Here is a 17,109-nt window from a genome sequence, read left to right as displayed (position 1 = left end):
ACAAGCAAGAAGCTACCCATTCCCTCAGCATTCTCAAGCTTACTGGTTAAATATTGTTATTGTCCAACACAGTTTTACATTCTCATGCAAAATAATATCAACAGTCCTCATGGTCAACCTGGTATAATGAATTTTTGCTATTTCATAATATTTATGTTATTTCACAATACTGAGAAGGGTTGTGTCTACATACAGGGCATGTTTTCTCCATGTGCCAGCAGCAATTGTGTAGCTTGATGAAATGCATTTTTCATTAAGTCACAGAGAACCCTTGGGAACATTTGCATCTCTCAGTCATAGTTAAAGGTAATGCTTTATTGCATCATCTTCTTGGAGGGCTAAGCTATAAACCAGACTGTCCACCAGGACTGGGGCTCTGAGACTGACACTCCCGAACTGCCAATGGCCAAAAAGCTTTCATTTTCATTAATAACATTTCCAATCCATATCAGAGGCAGACCTTGCAGGAGAAAGAAACCATGGCTTACTTTGTATTCCTGTAATCTGTCTCTGAGGCATTTCTTTATCCACAATGCTCACAGCAAATATTTTGTATGCTCTTGTGCTCTTTGCAGACATACCCACAGTTTTATTTTCCTGGAACAAGGAACACATTGTGAACCTGGAGAGTATTACTGAGATGCCTGAATATGTGGAAAAAGGCAGATAATTTTTATTTTGGAAACAGCCTTTATTGTATGGTATTGTATACATGAAAAATTTGCATGGAAATAACATTTCTTCAGAGCTGGAGGTGGCATGAATTTATGGCCAAAAACTGTCTTTATTTTTTCACATCAGGAATTTCAGGTTCAAACGGAGGCCACTTGAAGGGTTATATGTGGAGCACATAGGACTGTATTTCTGATTATGCCTAGTGAAACTACCACAGAACAAAAAAAACCCACAGTATAAGTGCATATTCTTTTGAAAGAGTTTTAAATGGTAATATTTATGCTCTGATCCTTAGGCTTGCAATATTAGGCTACAGTTGCACAAAAAATTAAGGTTTGATTTAACAACATAAAAGACAAAAAGGTTGGCAAAAGTCACTGTGAACAAATTCATACAGATAATTTGTCATTGTTTGTTGTCAAAATGAAAACACTCAGTGTCATTTTGCACCAAGCCAAACATGTTATTTGACTGTAAATGAAAATTTTTATTTTCAGGTTGGGTTTTCTGGGCTGATGAGGTAGGCGGTCTATTAAAAAGAAGCTATGCTTTGAAACAAAGAAATTTTTTACAATATTAATATGAAATGTTTCAACATACCTAAGCATTTTCCCTTGTTTATTTTAGCCCCAGATTATAGCATCTAGCTGACGAATATTTTTTTCACTGAACAGACTCTTTGTTCAAAAAATTCCCAGTTGTCATTAGGACACAAAACTTTTTAAAAGTGTATTTTCAATTTCACTTGCTCCTGGAATGCAAATGTTGTTATAGGTTTACAGTTTTTACAGCTTACCCTCAGCACTCTCAGTAGTTCAGAAAACACACTTTCCATAAAAGAGAAAATGAAGAAAGTTTGAAAATGCAAACCCACAACAAATGTTATTAGTGGTTTAGTGCCAGATCCTTTGGAGGGTATGTTCAGGTTGTTTAAGATGGTCTTAGTTTTTGCAGATTATTAACTCCCTCTTGTTTATCTGCACAGTTTGAACAGGCAGAACTAAGTAAATAAGCATTTTTGTGATGAGCATATGTTCTAAACTGTTTAATCAAATTGCATTGAATAAAACAACAAAGCTTTCATTGTCTAGTAGAACCAAAATATTTTCTTTTCAAACACTTTTCCATTTTAATTTAAGAAAGGAAGTTTAATATGAGAAGTAACTCAAGTGGGAAAAACAATCCCAGCTTCAAAATACAATGTTGATGTTTTAATGTAGTGTCTCAACACAAAGCAATCCAAACTGACATAAATTCACAGGACGTTGTGATGCACCCAAATTACAACTTTTGCTGGAAAATGAAATCCTACATGAGAAGTCTTACACCACTTTCTCCTAAGTTTGTCCATCCCATCTACGTATGATTCATTGACAGTCCAGGAGAGCCCAGGAGATGTACAGAATTCACAAGGATGGCTGTATGCACATACTTGTCCCTATTACATTCCTAACCTCTTTGGCTGCTTTTCAGGACACTCTCAAAACAGAGCTGACCCAGGGATCCAATGCCAGCTTCCAGTCAGCTGTTCTTCATTTTGCAGGGTTGGATGCACCCTGTGTTCCATGAAGAAGAATTGTGGGGAACACAAGCCTTCTTACTGCCTGTAGGTGTGTTGGCTGGGTTGTACTACTGTAGCACTGTGGTGGTAAAAAAATTATTTTCCTGTATATCATACATTATAACAAGTTAGTTTTAAAATAACAGTATTTTTAAAATCTAACAAGGATTTTAGATAAGGAGACAACCTTGATTTAGGGAACAAAGCATATGTAAAAATTTCCCAGGCAATGTCTTTACCTATAGAGTATATTCCCACTTCTTGGGAATGAGAAAAAGACAACTGAGCCAGCTAAGGTAGTTCCTTTCAGTAGTGTAGAAAGGCCAATGTTCAAAAAGCTATGATGTCCCTTCGGCATCCTAAAGCATGAAAAACTCCTCTGAGAAGATGGTTGGGTGATTAGCACATCTTTTGCCTTCTTTGCATTGCAATCTGCAAGGCCTGCATAATCATCTGTGAGTTGTTCAGGACATTGTATTCACTGAGGTTCAGCAGCCGGCGGTAATTCTCATCAGTATACCTGACCGAGAACATGCAGTAGGGGGAAAAGCGACTGGTTAAATCAAGTTGTCCTCCTTCCATCTCTGAGCAACAGCGCTTGACACCTGGAGAGGAAGAGAAATTGCTGCTGTGACATGGTGTTTACTGCAGTCAGTGACAAGCTGTCCACAGCAACCCAAAGAGGGGGAGTTTCTGTGGAAGGAAATTCATAGGGTTTAAATGCACAAATAATGCAAGTCATGTAATCTTACTCCTAGTCAAGACAATGTCATATGTCTGAAGTGATAAGGGCAGGAGGAAGAAATGAGGGATGTCATTGTCATGGTCATCTATAGTTTACTCATAAATACTTGTCTTCTTAAAGCCATGGATCAGTCAAGGATATCAGCAGGAAAAGGCACTCCAATAGCCACTGCTGGAGCACTGCAGGTCTTATTCTGAGAAGCTGAGACCTCTACAAACCCTGGCTGAGGGAGGAAGTTGCTAGTAACAATAGAATTTAAGTGAGAAAGGAGTAAGAGAAACACATGGAAACGTTAGATTCCCACAATCCCAAGTACAGTCTCAGGGGGCCTGCCACCAGGACCCATCTCTGTCTTTCCACTTCTTGTGTTTCACAAATTCCACAGAAGCAGTATTTTAGACTTTGCCTCCCTGCTACCAAGGAGCAAAGAAAATGCACCCTAGTAATTGGCAGTGAAGGAGAAGAATACAAAATGAGTGGCTTAGCAGAAGGAGTAATAACAGCAGGCCCCAAACAAAGCATAGTGACCAAAATGAACATTGGGCTGATGCTATACCAAAAGAAGACAGCCTGATCTTGACATTGCAGCAGTTCAGCCTGAAGGACAAGTTCTTTTTTCCCCACCTTTCTTATGTGACACTATGACTTCTCAAGTGTAGGACGAAATCCCTGGACAGCAGACAATACGTGTTTGGAAAAATCATTTTTGAGAGCTGTACTTTTAACAGCAAAAACCTTTTACAATTACCTAGCAACACATTATGTTATAAATGGGAGAGAGAGGAAGGTAAACACCATCCAGAAGACAAAGGCTTTGTCTGTTCTCTTAGGGCTGCAAAGATGACATGAATGAACAGACTAGCTTTAGCAGGGATCACAGAAAGAAGTTTATTTTGCAAAAGTGCTCCATCATGAAACCAGCCAGCAAAGGTGGCCAGCAGCAGAGAAAGAGGTTCTATCTAAATCAGGGAAGCAGGCAGTGGTATCTTTTGATTAACACATTGCTACTACTTGTAACTTACCGGGTGCTTTGTACTCTCGGAAGGTATCATTCACAAGGGGAAGAAAAATCACGATTGGACATCCTGGCAAATCTGAATCTTGGAAGAGGTAGCATTCCTTCAGGTTTTTCCTATCTTCCTCAGTCAAAGAGATTTTAGGGAATGGTATTTTCTGCTCTGAGTAGTATTTGTATGCCTTGTCTAGAGACTGGAAATCACAGAAATGGTTAGCACTGGAATTCACCTTGCTTTTCTTAAACTCCCAAATTGTTATCTGGTATTAAGGTTTAGTGAACCAGATACATAAACTCGCTTCCTTCCTATCAAAAGTTATTCGACACATAATTACCACACGTAGGAGCCAGAATTCTAATTACAAGCTGTAAACATAATTTCAGAATTAGAGAATCCATGCAGGACACTGCTTTAAAAAAAAAATGGAAGTGATTTGCTGAAGTTTAGGGTAAACTAAGTTTATGTAGTTTTCATAAATGAAAGAGACTGTGTTTAATATATGGTATAGAATTAATTAGAAAAGAAAACCACAGCAAGAATATTTTTAAGTTATCTTAGTATGTGTTTGGAAGCCAGGAGATAAGAAAGTTAGAATGGGCAATTATGTCTCTGCCTGCGCAAGCATTATGGCACAGTGTTAATAGAGACTGATATTTTACTGAGAAAGTCTGAAGTGTTAGGTTATACTGTACCTTTTCCATGAAATGTTTAATACAATACAATGTCCTGCTACGTACTGTGTTATTTTCTCTGCACCATCTAATAGTGGATACTCAGATATGAAACAGTTTCTACTAAAGTGCATAAAATTGCAGCAGGCTTTCTTTCTAAAATTTATCTAGACAATGTATGAGGATGAAACAGAACTGCACTACATGTATATCTCATGTATCATATGGCTTATTAACAGTAGAATGGCTGTTCTCATTCACAAAACATAATTCTACTTAGGCAGGCCAAGATTCTTAACAGGGACTTCTAGCTATCCTCAGTCTCTGAGATTTAAAAGATCCAAACTTCCAAAGGAGGGACAACACATAGTAACAAGATCCTTCTCACCGATGTATGTGATCCAGTAGTATAACTTAAATATATGATGACATCCACTTTCCTCTGTGGCCTTAAAAGTGGTGCACTGCTGGTATTGATAAAAAATCCAGCGTCTATCATGCCCAGGTGATCAGAATTTTGCATCAGCTCGATGGGACGCGAGTCTAACACAGTGTCTAAAAGGAAAATATTTATTGGAATAAGAAATTATCTGTAGGTATTTTGACTGGAAAATGATTTGCAAGTGGAACTGGCCCTCCTAGAGGCTTAGTTTAATTTAATTGCCACGTCACCAAATTGTCAAATAGGTGTGGGAGGGACTGTTCTGAAAAATCTTCTATGTTGAGATTTCAAGCAATATTCTATTCCAATAAATTTTCATACTCATTAGTGTCAGTCAGTTATTTCTAATACTTAATCTAAACCTCCCTTGCTTCATTTCAATCATTGTTTCATCTTTTATCCATCATTGATTCAGAGAATTAAATATTCCTCTCCCTTTTTGCACTCAGTTTTATGCCTCCCCTCAGTCTAGTCATCTTTATACTAAAAAGCCCTATTTCTTTCCAGCGTTCTCTTGTCAGTCATATTTTTTGGGATATTCCAGATGCATCTGAAGTTAGAAGCACAATTCCGGCAAATTCAGCTTTCTCCCATGTTCGCTCTGCTCTTTGCTGCTTTAAATTTGGTTGTGTCAGCAGCAAGCCTATCCTCTCAGTCTGGTCCACAGAAGCCCACGCTTATGTGTTTAAAACAGTCCTAAATACCTAGCAATACTGAAGTCTTAGTCTCTTCACTCAATTCAGTAAAGAAATGTCCTTGCACGAGATTTTATTTTTCTCTGCCAAGACTGATAGGTTTCTTTCCTAAATTCCCCATCCCAAAACCACATGAGAACGATGCCTGTTAAATATCAGTCCCCACTACCTCTCCATTGACAGAAGTGTTCATTCTCCAGGTAGTTGCTATGCAGTTGGTAACCCTTCAGGAAATTATGGTGCTGGGCGACAGAGAAACGATCAGTCAATGCTCCCCGAAGAGCGCTGGAGAGGGGGCCAGGAGGAGTGTACATGCGAGTTCTCAGCTCATGGGGTCTTGTAGGAAGCATTGGGTCTTCATCTAGAAGAGCAGAGGAAAACTGGTGAACTGTATATTAATGATGTTCATTTCTGGTGGTCCTAGTGTGTAAGAGATCTCAGCAGTTGTACTGGGATTATTCACTAAACACACAAAAATTATTCTGAAGGAAAGAAGTGACTGCTGGACCAAGCCCTGCTGATGGTCTTAAGGGTTGACCTGAAGATAGCTCATCAGAAAGAGTCTTTAGTCTTGGAAAACAGACACCTTAAGGGAACTAAGCAATTCAGAGAATGCCCTATCAGAAAGAAAGTTACATATCCTCACAGGAAGACATCACAAAACACAGGCAAGCACGGAGAAAATGGGGCTGAAGCGTATGCTCCCACTAGTTCAGATGAGCAACAACAGGGCACCATGTGCTCCATTGCAACAGCATCAACTTTTACCTGATAATCACCCACAGCTACTCAGACATATGCTTAATCAGTAGAACAAGAGCACCCTAGGAAAACCTAGAGCATACATTCATATTTAGAAACTATAGGTAGTATTCAGGGTAGCTACATTTCAGCATATGTAGGTGAAAAGTGGAACCACCACAAGGTGTGGTTTCTTGAAATCACAACCTGCTTTGCTGGACCAAGTGGCTGATAGCACAGCAGGAGAGATTTGGTGGTTTCTGTGATTGCACAGAGGTATTTCTTTATTTTCAGGATGTCTGTAATTATAGTTACCATCATATTAAATGATTGGGCAATAAAGCCATGGTTTCTGTGTTGCTTCAGAAAATAACCTCTGGGCCACATTTATCTTTGTGCCAGGATGAATCCAATGCAATCATTACTGTACTGAGTAATAAACTAAAAACCCAGGAACTATTGATTAACTGATTGATATTCTGGTTTATCCTCTTCCATAAGCAGGGAAAATACCTTTATTCTTTGCTGCTGACTGGTTCCTGGTTCTGTATGGCTAAGTGAAAACAGGCAGTGCCAAAACACTTCCTGAGAAACATAAAATCCCTCTAATGCTTCTTTATAAGGGCAGGGCCTTTTAATCAGTAAGGTTTTCGTAAGTCTAGTAATTACAGCAACATTCCCCCACGTCCCTTATTACCCTCTTCCTCTTAGTCTTTATGATGGATCCTCCTGTCTCTTAGGCAGATCCTATGATGCTCACTTCAACATAGTTGACAGGATGATGCCAAAAGGCATCCAGAAGACTAAGTGACCATAAATGAAATGCTTAATAATTTCTCACCAACTTCTTCTATTCTGTCTTGTGTCCATCTCTTCCAGAAGTCCTCTGAACTGTGGGACAGTCCCCATATTTGCAATAGGTTCACAGAAAATATACTGCTCCACATTCCTGTAAAGGGAATTAGTGAACACCAGGACATATTTTAACAAGAAACTTCTCTCCTTCTTTTTCGATCCCTTGGATTAATTTTTTAATGTGTTTAATTAAAATATTTCTTAATTGCTGGTCTGTTAAATTCCTTTTAAATTTCTAAGCATTTGCTCAGGTCACACTGCTGTCAGTTCTGCGCTTAACTTACAGCACGGCTCTGCCACATGGTAAAGAATGGGAAACAAGTAAAGGAGAAAAAAACACGCATTCATGAAGCATAGTAAAAGCTCAGGTAATGCAGAGGGGTGAACTGGCTGTTCAGCCATTCATTTTGTAAGAGAATATCTCACATCACAGCATATAACGGCGCGGGAGCACAGTGGGCTCCTGCTCCATTGTGCGCTCTTTTCTGTCCAGGATTGCTCCTCTCTGCCTCCCACGAGGGCATCGGCGGCTTTGTTGGCAAAACACAATGCCACCATTCCATCTTGCATTGTAAATTTGAATATGTAATTGCCTTAATCTACTATAAATATACTTCCTAATTTTCAGTGGGACACAGAAACCACTATTGAACACATAGTATGTAGAAAATGAATTTCACCGCAGTGGGCAAAGTGAAAAAACTAGCCCAGGAGGTAGTATTTTAAAGAATTTTCTTAGGGTAATGGACTATGTAATATCACAGCATGTTTACTGGAACCAAGGAGCTTCTAAGCAGCACAAGTGTAAGAGGGGATGCTTGAAACTGAACTCGCATAGGTCTGTGTTCACCTGCCACTGATTCTGACTCCTCAGTAAACGGATATTATTACTTTAACACAACTCATCAGTACAACTTAAGGACTGACCAGAGAGATTAAGAGACCCAGTGCTTCTGGTCTCATTTTTCATCCTGGGCATTCTGCATCCTTAGTAGATTCTGTGCATGAGGTTGGAATTAAACCTCACAGTGGAAGCACAGCGGCAGGTTTCCTGCAGTGTCAAAATTTTCATAAATTGGAGTGCACTCAGAGAGGAATCAGAAGAAGAACCAAAGAAGTGGGAAACAATCTTTACAATGAAAGAATGAAGGAGCTTCATCTATAAGACACAGTGTTAAAAGATTGTGCATACCAAGACAGTGACAAGAAACTGAAAAAATATGTGAGATTTTTTACTACTACTACAAACTACCACACACTCCCATTTCCTGGCAGGCAATGCAGTGTAGCAGCGTTCAAGTATGTTAGACCAGAAGTATTCACCCTCTGAAGAGCAGCGTTGTATCACTTTGAAGTGCCTCTGTGCCAGGACAACACAATACATCACCTTGAAGGTAGCAGATCCTGGATTCAGGGATCTTTTTTAACAAGCGTCCCATGAAGAACTCGCTTCCAAAATGCTCTGTGCGAACGAAGGTGCCGTACTTCAGCAGTCCCACCTCGTAGGGCGTGAATTCCACCCACTCTGCAATACAGCCACAAAGGGACACTTAAGAGGGCTCCCGGGCTCTCGGCTGAGTGTGGAGAGAGAGATGGCAAGGGCATAAACTGGCCAGACCCCTGTTTGCCTTACACTGCCTTTGCAAAGCCTTGCTTGTTAATGACCACCTGCAGAGCCACCCAGCTGAGCTCAGGCACAGGCAATGGGGAGGCAGAAGCAGGTATGCTGCCCGCAGTGGTGCTGCCGGTGGCACAACATGCACTGCTGGGAGCACAACAAGGCTCCAGCTCTTACACATCCTGTGCGTATACAACAGTCCATGGTTCTCCAGTGTGCACAAGGTTTCGCTCTGCCCTTGTATATGCCACATCTAGGTGAAAGTACTTCCACTATTATCAATACAGCTAATTTAACTTCCCTTGAATAATACGATCACATAGGAAAACAGGTACTCAGCTCTTCAGAAATGAGGATTTTTTTTACAAGGCCAATTATACTCTTTATATATGGTACTAAGGAAGACAGAACTAGTACTTGACTTTTCCAGATGTCCTCTCCTAGTGAAGTGCAGTTGTCTGATATAACTGCAAAGTGAGCAAAGACTGGGACAGAAAGGCCATGGACCATAACTTTTTTTTTGTTCAGAAGTACTTCATTATTTTCACCTCAACCATAAAAAAATTTATCTGAATTTCTTCTCTGCCTCTTCTTCTCCATCTGCTTCTCCTCATGGGAAAAAAACCACAAAAAACAAAACCAAAAAACCCAAAATAAAACGATGAGCAAAGCAAAAGATTTAGTTGGGATTAGGCTAGATGCTTTCCCAAATTTTATAATAATGATGTAGTCATTCTTCATATTGAAACAATAACTGTGCATTGACAAAAGAACAGTACTTCTTTCTCAGACAATTCCAATAATTCTTCTTCTAGGGAGATCAGATTATATTTCAAAAATGGCCTTTCTGGCAGGACTTCAACTGTGTACATCTAGACAGTGAAATGCTAATCTCAAAAAGCTGTTGTATTAAAATCATAAGGTTTACAGTTATTTCTCCAAAAAGCAGTTAGGACTGGTTTTTTCAAGTGCTATGTTATAGAGAAGAGTGAACCACAGGAATTCAGTTGTTAGTTTTAGCCTCAGATTCTGAAACATCATCCTTACCTTTGAAATCATTGGTGCTGTAGTTGTCCCGGACACTAACTGACACGTAGATGGGCAGCGGGTTCTGGCCATCACACAGTGCTTCTCGCTGGTCTGAAAGTTTGTGGGGGTCTTTCTAGTTTTGAAGAAAAATAGTTACGTCAGAAGAGATGGAAATAATGCATGGCGAGTTCAATGGCCCCACTGTTGGTGGAGCTGGGCGACTCTGTCCCCAGAAACCAGGACAGGCCATGACAGCTCCATTGGACAGAGCACTGCAGTCACACATCGCCAGTGACAGACCTGGGTCTCAGGGTCTGTCCTAACTTTGTGTACGGGTCACAAAGAGACAAGGAGAGGGAAAACTACATCTGTATAGATTTCTGTTTATACTAGAAAGTACTGCCCTGGCAAGCAGGAGAAAAGGCAAGCTGCCTCTTAGTATGAGGAGTGTAGTGAGCAGTCCTTGCTCTCCTAGGGCTGAAAGATGCCCTTGAACCTGTTGGCATTGAGTTTCCTTTCATAGTACACAACAACTATGACAGTCTAGCCTTGCAAGAGGACTGGAATTTGGTAGCAAATTATTTGCATCCTGTCCAGATTCTTTTCTGGGTAAGCATATCCTTATTAAAAAAACTAGTGAAAAACATAAAATCTCATTAATTGCTGACAAATTCAAGAGCTGCTACTTCTGGCAGATTAGGCCAGGGTTACTGGTTACATAGCAATGGACAGCACTGCTCAAAGCAAAAGATGCTTGGCTAGGTTGTGACAAGGACCTCATCTAGCTGAGATTATAAAAGAGGCAGCTATTCAGCTTATACCTTTGTTTAATATGTATATTGCTTTACGTATGTATTTATTTTTAATTTGTATATATATAATACTATATATGTACTTATATAAAAATAAATAACTAAAACCAAAGGAATGGCTGGATGACTGCAACATTTCTGCCTGTAATGGAGCACAATTCTGTTAAATCCTCAACTACTCATCCTTTCCCACCTCCCAAGAGCCAAAACATACATCCTTGAACCGTGGTCCAGCTGGAGAGAAGAGGGAGTACACTGCTGTACTGTAGGGGTAGAAACTGCTTTCAATAGAAAAGTAAATTTTTTATTGCTTGTAAAATTATCAATTAAACCAGCTACTGCCTGAGTAGACATTGTCAGCAAAAGTAAAATATTCACTTGGTTCTGGTGTACCTGCAGACCAAATTACCTGCCTGCAGATGCAAATCAACAAGCACTCTAGTTGTTTCATGCATGCTTTGTATAGTTTTCATACTGTTAACATTACTCTGCTTTGCATCTTGAACTCTTTATATGTGTGTGTGTGTAATCTGCGTCTTAGGCAGACTGCTCAGGATTGCCTTCATTTCTACTTAAATACCAGCCAGAGTTCAAATGGCTGCACCCACAACCTAATTTATTAACATATAGATGCATTTCTCCCTAGACAGACTATTAAAGGAAATAAATAAGTTTGTTGACATGATGAACTCCACTCTGTTTTGAGGTATGCTTTCTGAAATGATGGGCTAATTTCCTCTCCATTCACTAAGAGAAAACTATGTAGTTCTCTAAGAAATGGAACATACATCGTACCCCATCATTTAGCAAGTACTCAATCATGAGACCCCAAAGGTCTATAAAAGATGTCCTGTATCCCTCTTCTTTCCGCTGACAAAGCTGCTTATTGTAGTATTTCATGCGATCCATAGAGAAACAGCCCATCTTGCATTTGGTTGCATGTTTCTGAGCTTCACTAATATGTGAGTCTAGGTCCTTCTGTGACCAGTAGGCATCTCTGTATAAGTTGGCCATGGTCCTAGAGGAAGACAATAGAGACAATAAAAGTCAAAAGGAGCAAAAGACTTGAAATTTTCTGCCTTTGGGAACAGAGGCATACATTTACGGATTCACTTCTGCTCACATATACTCTGGTTTTGCTGCTCCATCCAGCAGAATAAACACTCCAGAATTTCTATTACCATTTTAAATATGGCCCTGAAGGGTAAGGATTTTTTTCTTAATGTTCTTGACCCTTTTTTTTAAGAGATCTGGCAGCAGCTGAAGGGATAAAAGGTGTGAACATAGGTATGTTTCCGAAGCAGAAATTAGGCATAAAATTATAATTATATTTATAAATTTTCTTTGCTTGTTTTCTAGAACTATAAATCAGGTCATACCAGCTGCTGTCTCTTAGCTTTGTATCACTTAGTGTTAATCTTGGTGTTTATTTTAATGACATTCTCTATTTTACCAGCCTTCCCTATGTGAGACCATCAAATGTTGGGCAGTTTAAAGTCTTGTGAGCAGAGAATAACCCTATACAGAGGAGCTCAGTCCTTTCCCAAACTGATTGTTTGAAGGGGTAAGTAGCACTATCCTGCAGTTATCTCTGCATTACCAGTTAAAAAGCAGAGTCAGTCGTAGAAGTTACTGGAAACAACAGCAACTGAGACATTAGTGGAGAGGAAGAGGCATATTACTATGGGCAGTCTTACATCCACAGGAACTGCTTAATTAGAAAGCATTTTGCAAATGTAATTGTCAAATGTTTATTTCACTACTGCAAATGTGGAGTTGAAAGGCACAGTAAAGAATTTCTAATAAAAACATTGGTGAACCAGATTAAGCTAATATTTAATGGCCTGTTGCTGAGAAGCAGCTTGTTTCTACAATGTTTGAAAATTTCCTGATCTTGTCAGATTTCATAAGCTCCTCTCTGCAGCAGCATCACCCTCAAAAGGCCTTGTCAAGCCTCCTGCATGAGCTGGCTTACCATGTGGTGCCAGACAACCCGCTGATGTATGTTACACAGTCCAGAAGATTTAGTTTCTTGAGTCCCATGAGGCTGCCGTATAGTCCTGTCATTGACTTCAGTCCTCCGCCCGTTGTGATGATAGCCACAACGGGGACCTGTTGGGCAGAGGAGGGTGGGACGTTCACTCCAACAGCATTCTACACGGCATCCTGGACTGCAGTGAGGCCTGGTCACCACACCCAGGTCTTGATCTCAGAGCTGGGGTCCCTTTTCAGAAGGAAAGGCTCCAAAACCAAGCAATGGCTACTACTGCTGCTTTCCTTTGGGTAAACACAGGTTCACAGATTAACCCAAATCCGGGTTCTTGCCCATCTCTAAAGCAAACAGGGGCACAGATGAACTAGAAACATTTCTGTGGAAGTAGCAATGTATTTTCTCTACATTTCCTACCCTTTGCCACTTTATTTCTTATTTCATACATCTGCTACTACCCTATGAAAATCCATCTGCCAATCCCATGAAGAAATACATTTAGTTCTCAGCCGATGTTGTTAAGCTACCCTGATCAATGCTTTTATTCTTCAGTATCTTGAAGTTACTTTAAAATAAGTTATGTTTATTTTAAGTAATTTCAAAATTGCAAGAAAGGGAAGATACTATAAGAAGCACTCAGAGATGTTGATACTAAGCTCTTGCAAAATGATGGTATTTGAGCAAGGGAAGAAATCTTTGCTGTGGAATATATTTAATATGCACACAGTATTTCTGAACCAAGCCAGTTATAGCATAGGATGCAGAGATTAACACAACTCAAATCTGAAAAATTCCAAATTGGCAGTCATGAAGGATGCAATTACTGCAACTGGTGCTTCTTGCAATAACAAACCTTGGTAGCCAAAGAAAATATACCTAAAATACTTGTACAAGCAGATACCCACACAGCATATGCATGCAGCCCACTGTATCAATCAGCCATCTAGACGAGTACCTGACAACACTAGAAATTAAAGATCTACCCCACCAACATAAACATACCTCATGATCCTGCAGATCCTGTTGTAGGTGAAAAACATTTTTCAGGGCACTCGCTACATATCTCTTTCTTTTCCCCAGGAAAGCCATCTCCTCTGAACATAAGTCAAACCCAAAGCGCATGTCCAGGTCTTGGCTGCATGAACAATTACTAAGATAAAAACAGGCACATATTTTACATATTAACACACCCATATCAGTCTTCGGACTTCAATCAAAGATCATTTACAGCACTCTCCCTTCAAGTAGAGTGATGTGATGTGAAAGGAGCAAGCGTGAATATTCTAACTATTTTTAAAAGTAAGAAAACTTACTTCAATTAGTAATCTTAATCAGTAGCATTATGCCCTATTATTACTAATCGATGAAGAAAATATGTATAGTATTTACAAATGAAACAAAATATTTAAATGAATATCCTATAAAATGAAAATCTATGCAAATCGTCAAAAGTAGGGAGTATTGACTCGCATTGGATGGCATATTTTCTCATTCTAAATCTAAAATAAAACGCAGTTTTCAAACGTTGACATTTCGAATGTGAAGGAAAATCCTCGTTTTAAGCAACTCGAGTGGAAACGCATCCCCCTCTAGCGGTGAGCACCACTGAGGAGGAAATCCATACACTTGCTTGCCAGTCATGGGTGGTTGTGTAACCCTACTCACTGGAGAAGTGACCTCGGTGACATCCAGCCCCTTGGTGGATGGGGATGGGTCACTGAGTTTAGTGACGCAGGATTCCACCCCCACTGCTCAGATCTGTCCACACATGCACTTACAGGCCAATGCTAGCAGTCATGTCAGCCTTGACTCAGAATTTGTAAAGCATGATTTCCTTCATGGGAAGATTTAATTTCCATCAATTTTGAACTTTAGTAAGTCATTCCTTAAAAGTCCTCTGTTGTAGCTTATTTCTCAGGGGATTTGTTCTCTTCCACTCATTAACCTCTCTCCTGTCTCTTCCTGCCCTATGCCTACACCAATGGACAAGAGATCTTGCGTGGGGTCTTCAAGCAAGAGCTACCTGTGGACTCCCTGGCTGGCCACCTACCCTGGCCAGGTGTTGTAAAATGGCAGGGGTTCACTTTTTCTTTCAGTGACAGAACTTCTGCCTTCTATTGAGTCCCTAAGTTCAAGGAAGCTGGTAACTAAATTAATTTATGAGATTTCTCCACCATCAAATTTGGATAAAATCAGCCAAATTCTTACAACTGTATTGGTAAAAGAAGATATACAAGAGGAACTGAGTTAGATGGAGCTGCAAAATTCAGTTTCTATTGTATAACAAAATATAAACAAACTGCTTTTAAAGTTCTATGAGTGTAAAATAAATAAATGGGAAGTATTTTTCCTGTTCTGGAATAAGATTGGTTTTCCTGTTGTCACTGAACCCTTGCCTTTCTGAAATGAGTGCTAGAAAATTCTATTTGAATTAAAAAGTATTATTTTTCTGTTTTGTTTCCTAGTTAGGCACACACACATTAAAAAAAAGATCCGTTTGCCCTGTTCTGTATGTTATGTATGGTTATAGATAATATGAAACATCTTCATGTTTGCTGGTCAATATTAATAAGTACATCTACAGATGACAAATCACTAGCCATATTGTCTGCCTGAGTTTCTACTCAATACAGAGTACAAATGGACTTAACAAAGTGCAATGTTTATTGCTACTGAATATTGACGGTTAAAAAGATATGTTCATAATTTCTTATCAAGTTTAATGTTTACTCCAGTCAGTTCTGGTTTTTTTTAGTTAGCTTTGTTCTTTTTGTGAATTTCTGAGACTGACATTGATAAAACATAATATTCTGCAATCAGTAGGGAAGGGATAATCTTAAAATAAATACATGTTTATCAACGTTTATTGATTAAAGACAAATTTTCCTAAGGCTATTTATGTATAACACACTGTGCATGTATTTTATGTTTTATTAAAAACATATTCTAGTTTTCAGACTGAGAATGCCTGCTCGTGTCATTTCCGTGTGGCTAAAATACCAAAATCAATAACCAAAGTCTTTATGAATGGAAGATCTCTTACCAGCTTTGTGCTGTCACATTCAGGTCAAATCTTTTCTCCTAGAAAACAAGAATGTGCACTGTAATGTGTACTTTTTTCTTTTTCTATCAGACAACACTTTTTTTATAGCAGAAACACATTTTTTTATAGTAAGGATCATTTTCTTTTATTAATTTAATTAAAAATTATATGGCACGTGTCTATTTCAAGCAATATTCTCATTACATTCTTTAAAATACCTACACTATGTCTAACATTTTCAATATATTTTAATATACTATGCTTTGCAGCATATGGTTTATTAAAGGCAGGTTTATTGACTTTTTCCTAGCTTGTGCCCAAGGAGCAACTTTCAGTTTAGATTGTATGTAAAGGAGGAGTCAGTGATTCTTTAGCTAAACAGGGAGAGATGTACTGAAGGAATCATATTTTCTGACATCCTTGTTGATAGCTTTATCTGCTGTTGGCACATAATGGAAAACAACTGAGGGACAACTTCCATTTGTGGAGAAAACAGTTGGAGAAACAAAGCTGCTATATGTTCAAGGTCCTAGGAAAAGTCAGAACATTTCTGACCCTCTTAGCAGCCATCTGGGACAATATTACTGGGGCTTACAAAAGGAACATTTTCAACTTCAGTGGCCTTTCATTCCTTAAGTCTATAAGTGATGCTCACCTCTGCAATGATCATTTTCCTTCCCATGGGCAGCGAATTCAGCATCACCACTGGGGAGCCTGTCTCTGTCCTGTACTTACAGGTCCACTAGGAAAATAAAATGCTTTAGGTCAAAACCAGTATTGGGTTTACCCTCTCTCCATCCTCCCACTTCCTAGAGAGGCACTGATGGTTATTTCAGCATTAAGGCCACTTCCAACATACAGGGTGGTAATGCCTCTTCTTTGGCAACATGACGTCCAGGGTTGGCTCTGCATACTTGATATAGTGGAACTTTGTAGGACCTGATGGGCTGGCCACTCCGTCAGGACCCAGAATGATGTCCTGTGTCCCTTCAAAGGAGCCTTTCACGGTGAGGGAAAGTTCTTTCTCTAAAAGGGCAAAACAAGGTTGTGAGAAATGTCGCTTTAATTTAATTTAATTTAATTTAATTGCATTGCCTTAATTAAAAGTGGGGTGCAGGTAGCAGACCTGTAGAGTTTGGCCCACAGCTTTGTCTAGTGGAAAGCACTCTGAAGAGTTTTCTAGCAGCTAGGGAATCGGAGGACGCTATTTTCAAGG

The 17,109-nt window shown here is 39.3% G+C and overlaps 1 protein-coding gene across 1 annotated transcript in view; it reads right to left on the bottom strand.

Annotated features, from left to right (window-relative positions):
- Positions 1-2,635: 2,635 nt before the first annotated feature.
- LOC138721171 (cytosolic phospholipase A2 epsilon-like) overlaps positions 2,636-17,109 on the bottom strand; it is a 30,081-nt gene continuing 15,607 nt past the window's right edge. The window contains exons 9-21 of the mRNA XM_069857934.1: positions 16,753-16,919; positions 16,549-16,635; positions 15,894-15,931; positions 13,853-14,000; positions 12,836-12,972; positions 11,656-11,878; positions 10,067-10,181; positions 8,789-8,926; positions 7,388-7,495; positions 5,975-6,166; positions 5,057-5,223; positions 4,004-4,190; positions 2,636-2,841 (exon numbers count right to left, since the gene is read on the bottom strand). Coding sequence (XP_069714035.1) covers positions 2,636-2,841; positions 4,004-4,190; positions 5,057-5,223; positions 5,975-6,166; positions 7,388-7,495; positions 8,789-8,926; positions 10,067-10,181; positions 11,656-11,878; positions 12,836-12,972; positions 13,853-14,000; positions 15,894-15,931; positions 16,549-16,635; positions 16,753-16,919 — 1,913 coding nt within the window. The remainder of the gene's footprint in view (positions 2,842-4,003; positions 4,191-5,056; positions 5,224-5,974; positions 6,167-7,387; positions 7,496-8,788; positions 8,927-10,066; positions 10,182-11,655; positions 11,879-12,835; positions 12,973-13,852; positions 14,001-15,893; positions 15,932-16,548; positions 16,636-16,752; positions 16,920-17,109) is intronic.

This window comes from Phaenicophaeus curvirostris, chromosome 5, assembly GCF_032191515.1.
Source record: "Phaenicophaeus curvirostris isolate KB17595 chromosome 5, BPBGC_Pcur_1.0, whole genome shotgun sequence".
NCBI lineage: Eukaryota > Metazoa > Chordata > Aves > Cuculiformes > Cuculidae > Phaenicophaeus > Phaenicophaeus curvirostris.
The sequence above is the reverse complement of the archived record's forward strand: the minus strand, read 5'-3'. Positions and strand labels throughout refer to the sequence as shown.